Source organism: Rhinolophus hipposideros (genome assembly GCF_964194185.1).
Source record: "Rhinolophus hipposideros genome assembly, chromosome: 4".
NCBI lineage: Eukaryota > Metazoa > Chordata > Mammalia > Chiroptera > Rhinolophidae > Rhinolophus > Rhinolophus hipposideros.
In genome coordinates this window covers 2,785,622-2,799,364 of record NC_138050.1, presented here as the reverse complement: position 1 = coordinate 2,799,364, position 13,743 = coordinate 2,785,622, and the positions used below count along the sequence as shown (strand labels likewise).

Here is a 13,743-nt window from a genome sequence, read left to right as displayed (position 1 = left end):
GGACCCCTGATTCCTCTGGAAGGATCTCTGCAGCCGAGATACCCGTTCTGATTTTTATTGGTCACATGTGGTGTGCACATGCTGGTATGGGACCAGCCCATTCTGTGTCTCTACAAATCTGGAAGTAGCTTCCTCTGTGTGTCCTTAGTCGTAGGACTTATGTTCAGGTAGACTTCAGGTGATTCTCAGTGATAGTTTTTCCATACACTAGTTGAATTTTGATGTGTTCTTGAGTGGAGGCAAGCGTTTATCTACACCATCTTGACCAGAAATCCCTGAGGAATATTCTTTTGGTGCTGCTCACATTACTACTATAGATATAATGCATACTTTTATATTTAATCTACATTATTAATATTTCTGAGTTTTCTGCTAATAAAAATTTAAAATTTTTTAGTTCACTTTACAAAGCTATAAATTTTGATCCATTTCAGATTATTCAAAGTCTGATTATCTAGGTCTTTTGTGTTTTTTCTTCTGTTTCCTCTTCAATTTTTAGCTACTTTATTGCTATTAGTAGCTCTTTGTGATGGTAAGGAAGGATAAAGAGATCAAAGGAACTCAACATAAGTTAAACTTCTTTCATCAGCAATTTGGAAAAAGTTTGGACAATGTGCTAGATAGGGATAATGTTAAAAGTAACACACAAGTTTGGTTTAAGGGTTTTCTTCTATGGATTTGTGCATTGTTTTAGCCTTCATTCTCTTATTCCACAAATAACTGAATTGGCTTTATTTATAAATCTTAGAAGAATCTCCTGTTTCGCTTTACAATGTAAATTTTATTTATAGCTCTGTTTATAAATTGAATGAATTCTTACTCAACTTCTTGCTTTTGACTTTAGAGGTTTGTTTGTTTTTTTGTTAAAAATAATGTGGGTTTTTTTTGAACAGTGGCAGAAGTTGTTGAACTTAAAACTATATAGTGAAAATTACTTGGCACTCATAAAGTGAAAATTTCTCACAAGAAACGAATTCTTATTATTGAAGTCTTTAAGGACTGACTATTGATCCCTACTCTCCCTACTATTTGAGTTTCAACTACACTTTTAAAAGTACTTAGTATTCTTTTAAATGACCAAAACAATATTAGGACCCAGTTTTTATTCTGTGTAGTGTTGTTCATAATAATAATTGCAATAACAGAGGCCGCTTTCATTTACTGAGCCAGACGTGTATGTGCCAGACACTGGTTTAGCACTTGACCTATGTTAAGATGTACCCCTCTGACGTCTTATATAGCTGTTACAATTCCGCTGACTCTATTACCTATGCTGTCCTCTACATCCTGTGACTATATAACTTATTAAATTGTAGTTGATACTTACTATTCAGCTTCAGGTGTACAGCACAGTGCTCAGGCATCTACACTGTCCATGAAGTGGTCTCCCTAATAAGACAAGTGTCCATCAGATATTGGTAGGTTGCCTTTTGATTGGGGCTGTAGCTTTCAATCTATTTAGAGGAGTAGAATTACCAGTTTTTAAAAATTATGTTATCATGGCAGGCCTTTAAGAAATACGGTTTTTAAATTACTAAACAAAATGGTCAGTGCTTTTTTTTTGTAAAGGAAACCCTTTATAAAATGAGTTCAAATTAAGGTAGATACTTTTTTTCCCTTAGTTTTTTTTTTTTAATTATAATTATACTTCACTTTTCTCGAATGGGTGCCTACTTCCCCTTCCCTATTTTTTTCCCTAAATACACTCATACGAGCACAAATGCACGTTTTACTAAGTGATTGGTTCATGTTATTCTCAAAACTTACACTTTGTGATGGAAGTCTTCCTAAGGTGTATTTCTCAGTTTCTCAGTTTCCTGCCTTATTAATTGAGATACATTTACTGAAACTTTTCCCAGTCTTGTCTTAGAGAACTCTGGCTTTTTTGTCCCTTTATTTCACTTTACCAAGCTTCTGATTAAACCCAGCTTGCAACTCTCTCTCGATTTAAAATTATACTCTCTCTTTAAGATTTCTATTAAAATATAGCTAACATAAATATTACATTAGATTCAAGTGTACATCATAGTTATTTAACAGTACCCACCTGGCACTATACAGAATTATTACCATATTATTGGTTATATTCCTTATGCTAAAAAAGTGATCACCGTGATAAGCCCAGCAACCATTTGACACTGTACCACGCTATCAAAATATTAATGACTATTTCTGGGCTTCATATTACATCCCCATGACTTATTTGTTTATGTCTGGAATTTTGAACCTTTTATTCTTCTTTATTTTCCCCCCTTTAAAATTTTTCAATTAGAATTGACATTCAATATTTTATATTAGTTTCAGGTGTACAGCATAGTGGTTAGACATTTATATAATTTAGGAAGTGATTCTCTGACTAGTACCCACTTGGCACTATACATAGTTATTACCATATTACTGATTATATTCCCTATCCTTTACATCACCATGACTATTTTGTAACTACCAATTTGTGTTTCTTAATCCCTTCACCTTTTCTCACCCTGCCCCCAACCTCCCTCCCATTTATCACCCCAATAAATCTAGTACCCATCTAACAGCATACATAGTTATTCCAATATTATTGACTGTATTTCTTAACCTATACTCTCCATCCCCATGACTACTGTGTAACAACCAATTTGTCCTTCTTAATCCCTTCCCCTTTTCACCTCTAATCCCTTTCACCCTTTTCACCTATCCCCAAACCCCCTCCAATCTGGCAACCATCAAAATGTTCTCTGTATCTATGAGTTTGTTTCTATTTTGTTTGTTTATTTTGTTCTTTAGATTCCATTTATAAGTGAAATCATAGGAGATTTATCTTTCGCTGTCTGACTTACTATACTCAGCACAGTACCCTCCAGGTCCATCCATGTTGTTGCAGATGGTAAGATTTCCTCCTTTTTTGATATCTGAGTAATAATATTCCATTGCATATATGTACCACCTCTTCTTCATTTATCAGTTGATGGGCACCCAGGCAGCCTCCACATCTTGGCCATTGTAAACAATGAACATATGGATGAGCACGTCCCTTGAAGTAACATTTTGGGTTTATTGGGCTAATTACCCAGAAGTGGGATTACTTAGCCCTTCTTTGTCTCTTTTTATAGTCTTTCTTTTAAAGTCTATTTTGTCTGGTATAAGTGTCGCTACCCCACTTTTTTGTTTCCATTTTCATGAAATATCTTTCTCCATCCTTTTACTTTCAATCTGTGTGTGTCTTTTGCTCTGAAGTGGGTCTCTTGTAGGCAGCATATGTAAGGGACTTGTTTTCTTAACCATTCCACCCCCTTTTAATTGGAGCATTTAATCCATTTGCATTGAAAGTAATTGTTGTTAGGTATGTGGTTATTGCCATTTTATTAATCATATTTTTATTTTTTGCCTTAAAGAAGTCCCTTTAAGATTCCTTATAATACTGGTTTGGTGGTGATGAATAACTCCTTTAGCTTTTTCTTGTCTGGGAAACTCTTTATCTGTCCTTTAATTCTAAATGATAGCTTTGCTGGATACAGTAATATTGGTTGCAGATCCTTGTTTTTCATCACTTTGAATATTTCATGCCAACCCCTTCTGGCCTGCAGAGTTTCTGTTGAGAGATCAATTGACAACAGTCTTGTGGGAGCTCCCTTGTAGATAACGAACTGCTTTTCTCTTGCTGCTTTTAAGATTCCCTCTTTTTCTTTAACCTTTGGCATTTTAATTATGATGTGTCTCCGTGTGGGCCTCTTTGGATTCTTGTTTGGGACTCTCTGTGTTTCCTGGTCTTGTATGTATTTCATAGCTTCACCAGGTTTTCAATTCCTTGATCTCTCTTTTCTCCTTCTGGTACCCCTATGATGTGAATGTTGGTACACTTGATGTTGTCCCCAAGGCCCCTTAAATTATCCTCGTTTCTTTTTTTAGATTCTTTTTTCCTTTTGCTGTTCTGATTGGGTGTTTTCTACTATCTTATCTTCTAAGTTGATGATTCAGTCCTCTGCTTCATCTAATCTGCTGTTGATTCCCTGTAATACATTCTTTGTTTCCATTATTATAGTTTTTATTTCTGACTGGTTTTTTTTTAAGTTTTCTATCTCCATTTTTGTTTTCTATCTCTTTGTTGAAGTTCTTCCTGAGATCATTGAGCATCCTCATAACCAGTGTCTGGAACTCTGCGTCTGGTAGATTGCTTGTCTCCATTTTGTTTAGTTCTTTTCCTGGAGCTTTGTTTTATTCTTTTATTTGGGACATGTTTCTTTGCCTCCCCATTTTGGCCGCTTTTCTATGTTTGTTTCTATGTATTAGGCAGGGCTGCTCTGTCTCCTGGTCTTAGTAGAGCAGTCTTATGTAGCAGGTGTGCTGTGGGGCTCAGTGGTGCAGCCTCCTTGGTTACTTGAGCCACTCACTCCAGGTGTGTCCCTTGTGTGGGTTGTGTGTGCTGTCCTATTGTAGTTGAGCCTGGGCTGCTATTTGCACTTCAGTGGGAAGGATTGACCCTCAGGCTCATTGGTTGTGAGGACTGGCCATGACTATAGTGGAGGAGCTGTGGTGCAGGGGCTGAGCCTGCGGAGTGGAATCTGCCTCAGCAGGGCTCTGGTGCCTGCCCAGTGCATCCCATGGGTGTGTCTTACTTGGAGGCTGCTGGGCGATGCTCCAGCTTGTTTTGAAGCTGGCCACTGGGCATGCCACTCCCAGGGTCACCTGGAAGGAGACCCACTGCAGGTAATTTTCAGCCACAGCCCGTGCCCCACCTGGGCTACCCAGCAGGAGCCACAAAGCAATCTGCAGATGGCCACTGCTTGTGCTGTACTTGGAATTGCCTTGAGTGGCTACACTGTGAACCAAGGCAGGCTCCTGTTAGTGCCAAGCTTAGGAGTGCTCAGCTAGAGCTACAGGACACACTCAAGCCAGATGCTGCTTGTTTGGGTTCTGCAAACCTTTGAGAGACCCTAGGAAAGTCTGCACCATGAACCAAGGCAGGCGGTTTGTACAAAAAAGCCACTGGAAGCGTCTTGGGTGTGCCTGAAAGTTGGGTGGGGCGGGGTGTGGAATCACCAGAGCGCTTGATGAGCAAAGGGCTTTAACCAGCTTGATGGAAACTCAGATAATGTGCCTGCGTGCCTGCGTCTGCACATCAGGAAGGGGGAGGGCTCAACAAAGAAACAATGGCCTTTGCCAGCTCCTCTGTCCAGAAGAAAGCTGCCTCTCCAGCCTCTTCCTAACCCACACAACTTAGTTCCCCACCATATGTCCCTGGTGCCTTTAGAGCTGCTGCCCCAGCACTTAAGCTCAGAGCCAGTGGTTCTGTTGGTGGGTAAGTTTGTGCATGGGCCCTTTCAGAGGAGCGTCTGGGACTCCAGCTGCCCTCTGTGTCAGTCACAATCTCCACTGGTTTTCATTGTGGGGACTTGTCTCCTCAGCACTGGAACCTTGGGCTGGGGTGGGGCTCAGACCCCCTCGCTCCTCCAGAAGGATCTCTGCAGCATGATTTTTAATGGTCACACGTGTTGTGCTCACACGTGGGTGTGGGACCAGTGCCACATCTCTTCCCTTCCTAACAGTCTGAGGTGGCTTCTTCTGTATGTCTTTGGTTGTAGGGGTTTGGTTCAGTAAGATTTTAGGCAACTCTCAATGATGGTGGTTTTGTAGTTCAGTTGTAATTTTGATGTGGTTGTGAGAGAAGGTAAACACAGTGTTTACCTGCTGTGCCATCGTGACTGGAAATACCCAAAATACTCTTAAGCTTAAAAATTCTTGTCCTTATTTTAGAAAGATACTTCTCTACTTTAAATTGTCTGTTTTAAGCTACCCTTACTATTTCGTAAATAATTTAAACCTCCAGGCTCTAATAAAATTTCGAATCTTTATAATAAGATTGAAATCTCTATTTCTTCCTGTATCAGATCAGCTTTGTCAGGTATTCTCTTATTTCTAAAGTATTCCAGTATTTATATTCCTCTGACCCATTGGCCTAATCATTAAGGTGGTGTCAGTGGACAGGAATATGGCAAAAATACAGCGGCTCACTGAGCTGCTTCCCCTTTAGCAAAAATAGTTTTGCCATTTATAAGCTTTTGTGATTCTTTGATGGTAAACAGAAATATAGTCAGTATGAAAAAATTACTGTGTTCATCCCTTCGTCTGTGTTCATTCGAGCAGATGTGCTGCCTGTGAAAATTGTATTTCCAAATAACCAAAACTTTTGTCTTATGGAAAGGTTTTATCACAGTAGCATCTGTAAGGATATTTGCTTTTTCATGTCTTCGACTTAATTCTGGGAGCACTGCTTGCTTAGGACTTAGTAAGCATCACAGGAAGTTAGAAATGGTTCCAAAAAAAAACAACAAAAAAAAATTGTTAATGCTATTTACCAGAAAATAGACATGATGCAGAAATAGTACTTGTTCGATTAAACTACCTTTTATCTTTTAGCATTTGGATACCTGTTTTTTATCTTTTTGCTGACCATCAAGTGTTTCAATCTAAAAAAAAAAAGAGAGAAAAATTGAGGTGTTTTTTAATATTCACGTATGTGATATGGTCCAGTCTTTCATTTTTGATGAACTGAAAATGTAAGTAAGCCAGGCACTGGCCTGCCTTGTGCTGTGATGGCCGATGTTATATGACACAGGTGGGCCTCTACTCTTACAGCAACATTTTGCAATTTTCACCTTTCTGGGTTTGGGGGTAATTTTTTCCTTTTTTTAGGCATAGCATTTTAAAGACTAGGACCTTTAAATGGTCATAGTTACAGAAAGATCAGTAAGATCCAGCTTTTTTGCTCTTGAGGTGCCTTGCACATTGTATATACATGATTTTTTTTTTTTTATTGGGGAAGGGGAACAGGACTTTATTGGGGAACAGTGTGTACTTCCATGATTTTTGTTTTTCCAAGTCAAGTTGTTGTCCTTTCAGTCTTAGTTGTGGAGGGCGCAGCTCAGCTCCAGGTCCAGTTGCCGTTGCTAGTTGCAGGGGGCGCAGCCCACCATCCCTTGGGGGACTCGAGGAATAGAACTGGCAACCTTGTGGCTGAGAGCCCACGCTCCAGCCAACTGAGCCGTCCAGGAGCTCAGCGGCAGCTCAGCGGCAGCTCAGCGGCAGCTCAGCTCAAGGTGCCGTGTTCAATCTTAGTTGCAGGGGGCGCTGCCCACCATCCCTTGCGGGACTCGAGTTGTTGAACCAGCAACCTTGTGGTTGAGAGCCCACTGGCCCATGTGGGAATCAAACCAGCAGCCTTCGGAGTTAGGAGCACGGAGCTCCAACTGCCTGAGCCACCGGGCCGGCCCCTATACATGATTTTTTAAGGGTCGTACCATATACTGAGGATTTTGCCTTCTGCTTTTCTTAAAATATTTTATCAGTATACTAATCAGCAAACAACCTTGTGGTTGAGAGCCCACTGGCCCATGTGGAAATCGATCCGGCAGCCCTCGGAGTCAGGAGCATGGAGCTCTAACAGCCTGAGCCACTGGGCCGGCCCCAAAATAAAATAAGCATTATTTTTGGGAATATACATTTTCTGAAGTAAACATTTAGTCCAATAGTGCCATGGCCCAACATGATTTTAAATTTTTTCTTTGGGATTTGTCTTCATAAGAATTTATGATGTCATGCAAGAAAATAATTTCTAGTGACACCTTGTTTTACTCAAAATAGTTCTTTAAAAAAGGTGGTACAGGCTCTAAGAGTGCAGGGGTGCACATCCAGAAGTGTTTTGAGCAGTGGTTGTACTACTAAAACACTCATGGTTTCCCAAGGTGGTTACCTGGACGCAGATGACAGGGCTGCGTGTGCTGTACCTTTCTGATTTGTGGCATCAGTCACTCTGTCCTCACACTTCGTATACTAGACAGCTGAACATTCCCACAGACAGGGTGTCACATGAATAGAGGGACAGATTCGCTTGGTCAGCCCGTTTATGCCTGTTGACTTGGTATAATCCTTAATAGAGCCATTTCACTTTTAGAGTTGTCCTGATTTGATAATAAATACTATTTATTTTACCTGTGAGACTTAAGTGGAGTATAACAGCAGGTTGCTAGTGTACTAAAAGTGCTCAGACTTGTTGTATGTGATTTTAAATCTTTGTGGTGGTTACTTTATAGTTATTTTGAAAGTTAACACTGGATTCCTTTCTATCTGATACTTGTTGTCTGATGTCAGACAGTAACTGTCATCAGGTGGCAGCTAATCTTTATGTCCTGACTTCACTGAATCTGGCCAAGGATTCCAGGACAGGCTCATCAAGGTACAACGAACCTACCGATTCATTTAAAATATGGCTAAGTGATAATTTCAAACTGCTTCATTTATAACCTAGTTGAAATCAACCCATTTTATATTTCAAATCTACAGGTTTTAACTATAGATCATTAGAATAGTCTAATGACCAAAGAAAAAGTCTTTTTTTTTCAGAGTTATTTGCTAAGGAGCCAGCGGTAGAGCTCTTCCCATATGACTGAGGAAGAATTAGAAGGATTAGAGCTTACAGGTGACCCTGCCATCCTGTTGTAGTGACAGCTCTGACAGCCACTAAACGGGGCTGGGGCTTTGCTGGGTGATGGGGACACTGCTTCCCATCAGCATTGTCTGTATTTTACTCAATCCTATAGTGATTAGAAGTTCGTTTCAGATTGGCTACACCCATTCTACTGTAAAATTTCAAATTTATTTGCAGGGTTTTTGTACTTACAGTTGATTCACTGAGGGTGTTTAGTGTTAAAGTTACTTGGATTATTTTACTTTTCTTCTCTGTGGTTGTATTATCAATTTGATAAATGGATTCCTTTATTTGTTAATTAGTGTATGTTTTCTCCCTGCCTTCTCTCTCTCCATATCTAATTTGAAGTACAGTCGACCCTTGAACAACACAGGTTTGAACTGCACAGGTCCACTTATACCTGGATATTTTTCAATGAGCAGTCGGCCCTCTTTATTCTCGGGTTCCTCATTCGCCATCCAGCCATGGGGTCCGTGGACGTGGAGGGCTGACTGCATCGTTCTGACCCTTTGTAGATGGGACTCGAGCATCCACAGAGCCTGTGTCCCCTGTGGGTACGAAGGCACACCGTTCAATTTCGGGGAGTCGGTTATACCTGGATTTCCTACTGCAGGGTGGGCACCCCATCCGTGGCGTTGCTCGCGTCAGCTGTATTTATCACATTAGTGTGGTTTGGGTGCTGTGTTCTCTCATCCCATAGAAACAGTGAACTGTATCCGCAAGTTTAAGTACCCAAAGTCTTAAATAAACCTTTGTGTTTGAATGGTAACTACTTTTTTGGCAACCAAGAAAGTGTACAAATTACTTCGTTGGTGGTTTTGGAAATTCTGAGGTTCAAATCATGTACAACGCAGCCACCATACATATGGCTGTTCTGTTCACTCCACTTTAGCTGGGGGCCATCAGCAGCACCAGTCCCTGTCCCTCTGTGTTTTTCTGCTTTTTCACGGTGAGCTCATCAGCACTACTAAGACTTAGTTGCTAGATGACATACAAGTAATGCTCTACTCCATTTAGATAAGTAATTTTAAGTTGAAAAACTGCTTGGAAAAAAACATATTTCTACCAGATTTCATTAGTACCACTTTTCAGAACCTTTAAAATTACTATGTTAATGAGTATTTCAATCTTTTGTTTTATAGAGACTGTCCTTAAATAATGACATATTTGAGGCAAACTCTGACAGCGATCAGCAAAGTGAGACAAAAGAAGATACTTCTCCAAAGAAGAAAAAGAAGAAACTGAGGCAGAGAGAAGAGAAGAGCCCAGATGATCTGAAGAAGAAGAAGGCTAAGGCTGGGAAACTGAAAGAGAAGTCTGCCCCAGACCTGGACAGCGCCTCCTCTGAGAGTTCAGTGTTTGATTTAAAGACAAAGAAAAGGGTTTCAGAAGCTAAAGAAGAGTTAAAGGAATCCAAAAAGCCCAAAAAAGATGATATAAAAGAAACTAAGGAATTAAAGAAAGTTAAAAAGGGTGAAATAAGAGATTTAAAGACTAAAATAAAAGAAGATTCCAAAGAAAACAGAAAAACAAAAAAAGAGAAATGTGTTGACTCTCAGTTGGAATCTGAATCAAGTGTACTTAATGAGTCCCATTTTCAAGAGGGGGACAGTGACAATCTACAGGGTGACAACAGAGAAGAGAGACAAATGATTAAATGTGCAAAAGATAAAGCAGGGCAAGATGTAGCTGACGATACTGTTTTAGATAAACAGCTGGATGACATCAGCACAGGGAGTGCGGATGAGGGTGTGGATGTCAGAGGAAAAAGAAACAGAAGGAAGTCCAGAAAGGCTGAGGAACTCAAGGACAGGAAAAAGCTAGAAAACAAGAACCTTTGTTTAGAGAAGAAAAATACATGTAAAAAGCAAAGGAATCAGGACAAAGGCAAAAGTACCCCAGAGTTAGATAAGCTGATGCCCGCACCCGCCCAGACCCAGAGGAGCTCAAGGTCGGCCTGGGAAGAGAGAGGCATCCAGACCACTGACTTGACTGAGGAAGTGAGTGCTGTGTTAGAATCTTACAGAATATTCCAGTCCAGCTACTGCTCTTTTGAGTGGTCAAGAAGTTTCACAAACAATTAGGAAATGGTGAAGCTATCAGAATAGTTTTTCCATCGTCAGGGAATTCCTTCACACCATGACCACAGACAGCATTGTGTAGTAAAGCTTAGCACTTCACCAGCTGCTTTTATTAGCCGCTCACATCCTGCGGCATTTGCCTCTATTGTCTTAAAAATATACCACTTTTTACTTAAATAATAGTACATAGAATACACTAACACTGTAAGTCTTTTAATGCTTACAAAAATATATTTAATAGAGTTTACCCCCTTATAAAAAGTATTTTATATGGCTTTTCAAAATGGAAATGTTTTCCACATTATGAAAGTATTCATATATGCAGCATTTATCAAGGGCTAGAAAAACGGTAAGGTTTTTTCATCTGTCAGTCCCAGTTTTGTAGATTTATCTTAAGGAAATCATTTTAAAGGGAGAAAGAGCTATGTACACAAAAATATTTATGGTAGTGTTATCACTAAAATTAATACCAGTCTGGGCATGAGGGAAATGGCTAAAGAAATGTTGTATCAACTTGGGAACTGTTATTTATCCATTGAAATATGAATTATGAGGTCAGTGCAGCAAAAATAAGAGTATACAAAATTTTATAGTGAAGAAAACCAGTACATATGAAAAGTCATGTAAAAATGAATAAAGAAAAATGAATTTTAAACAAAATTATGCAAAATTATAAAGATCGGAAGTCAAAATGTGCAGAAATGAAAAATAGTCGTTTGGTTAGTAATACTGTAGGGTAAAATTTGGGGGGGAATTTTCTTTATTTTTAATAAATTCTTAAAAGAGAGTTTGAAGACACTGGTGTTGGGTTTTGAATTTGGTGGTTTGCACATAACGGCTGATGAGAAGAGTTGCTCAGCAGCGGCGGCCGGGATCCACGGTGCACACGCATCGCCCAGGCGGGGGCCATGTTTCCCAGGTTTCAGATACATGGCAGCTCTTACTTGTTCCTCTTTTGGGTCTTACATGTGTCTCTTTCAGGAGAAAGAGACCAAAAAAAATGAATCCAAAGAAAAATACCAGAAAGGGCATGATTTGGACAAGGAAGAAAAAGGCCGCAAAGAGCCAAAGGGATTAAAGAGTGAGTGTGAATACTAACATTTACCATTTATCACTACCATCTTCTATCCAAGGAATTTAATCTACTGTGAGACAGTCTCTCTTTTCTAACCTAAATATCATAGAACTGGAAAATTTCATCCACTGGGCAATTTAGAAACTTATGCTACTTTTGTTTAACCCATTACCTTAGCTTATTATATAACAGTTTTGTTGCTAACATTAATTTTTTCCCTGTGTTCACCTTGTTTTTTCTCCTTTTGAGTATGATGACGGAGTGTGTTAGAGTTACAGTGACAGGACATTAGCTATGGCAGAAAAAATGTAAACGTCCCTTTTATCGTGGATGCTAAATGAGACAAACTGCTGTTTAGCATTTATTGTATTTAGCTCTGTGCCATTTATATAAACATAATATTGACTGTACATTTTGGGTCATGTTAATATAGACCATAATTGAGAATGCATAACACATGCAACAGTACTTTATAAAACATCCCCCATTACAGTGTTTGAATAAGACCCAAAAGTTCTTATGGAAGCGGTGATTCTAAGGCATAGAGAGTTCCCTTGGGTTTTCTCCCAAAAGTTGTAGCTGAGGTAGTATCAGAAGTACATTTCAGCTCTCTGCCTAGGCCAGGACTTAAGAGGTAAGTAGCAGGGGGAATGGAAGCAGGAAGGAGCAATTGTTGTTTCCATGGATCATGCATAAAGTAACTAAAGACTAAACCTATTTAAAGCAATACAACAATTTTAACCATCTATTGTTCATAGAGTGATTGGAGATTCGGAATATTATATAATTGGAGCTGGTTAACTTTTTTCTCCTATCTTGTATGTCAGTTTCAGGTACATTCTTACTGATAATGTGTAATGTCTTCAACTACTGTTCATTCCATTCACGGTAGTACTTACTGGGTGTCTGATTTTCAATACCCCTGCTGATAAAACTGACATGCTATGTACCCAGAGTTTATATAATAGAGTTCTTCCTAATTTTGTTCTGTTCTACTCCTTTTTGGGGTTATGATGTCAGATATAGTGCTTTGCAGTTTTCTTTTCACCTTTATCTTCAGTTAACAGCTGAGTGGATTTCCATAGGTGTCAGGTGGTTTTACCAGGTTCCCAGTCAGTTTGCTGGCATGGCGCCCTCTCATCCCCCGCTTGCCACCAGAAACTACTTTTGTATGAGCTTAGCTGCAGGGTACGGTCACAGGTAGCGGTCTTAGCAGAAGGATAGCTGGTGTCATGACTAAGATTATCCTGAGGCTCACTGTCTTCAGAAGGCCTTTGTCAAAACTGGGAGTGATTCAGAGCACCAGTGAGCAGCCATGCACTTTGCATACCCTTCCTAAATACTGAGCAGCCAGTAGGAAGGCTAATTGAGACAGCTTCATGTTTGATAATGAATCTGATCATTTTGTACCAAACAAGACACATACTACTGAAAAGTAAGAAAATACCTGTTTCTGTAACACGAACCCAGATTTTATTTTGATTGCAACGAATTTGTCATTCCTGTTTATCAATTTGTTTTTTTTCACTAGCATTAAAGGAAATCAGAAGTGCATTTGATTTATTTAAATTAACTCCAGAAGAAAAAAATGATTTTCCTGAGAATAATCAGAAAAGAGAAGAAATACCACTGGAAAGTAAGATCGCAGAAGATCCCAAATCCCAGGGAAACAAGCAGGTAATTAAAGAAAGGAGAAATACACGAGATGAGACTGATACGTGGGCATACATAGCCGCAGAAGGCGATCAGGATGCCATGGACAGTGTGTGCCAAGCAGACGAGAGTTCTGGTGAGTATATTTGTGATCGGTTTGCAGATCATTGTAGGGTAGTACACCATATTGTTTCACTCTGCTGACTCCTCTCCCACTGTAATTCTGGTCTCAAGGTCAGAAAATAATGCCATAGAAGATTTTATTTCAATCTCCTGAATAAGTAACTTTTTATATTGAAGATCTAGGTCATTCTGTGACTTCTAAATTGATCACAGAAATATTTTCTGAGTCCCTATAAATGTGCTCTGCACATTTAGAAATTATAAAGCTTTCTAGTTTTCTACGTTTCTCACTTTTGCCAAGTACCCTGATTACACTAGATTTCTTTCAGAAAATTATCAAGTGC

The 13,743-nt window shown here is 39.4% G+C and overlaps 1 protein-coding gene across 3 annotated transcripts in view; it reads left to right on the top strand.

Moving 5' to 3' along the window:
• Positions 1-13,743, top strand: part of MPHOSPH8 (M-phase phosphoprotein 8) — a 44,670-nt gene that overhangs the window by 15,321 nt on the left and 15,606 nt on the right. For all 3 annotated transcript variants that reach the window (XM_081046746.1, XM_081046745.1, XM_081046747.1), the window contains exons 3-5: positions 9,610-10,467; positions 11,530-11,629; positions 13,155-13,412. In XM_081046746.1, the coding sequence (XP_080902872.1) occupies positions 9,610-10,467; positions 11,530-11,629; positions 13,155-13,412 (1,216 nt within the window). The remainder of the gene's footprint in view (positions 1-9,609; positions 10,468-11,529; positions 11,630-13,154; positions 13,413-13,743) is intronic.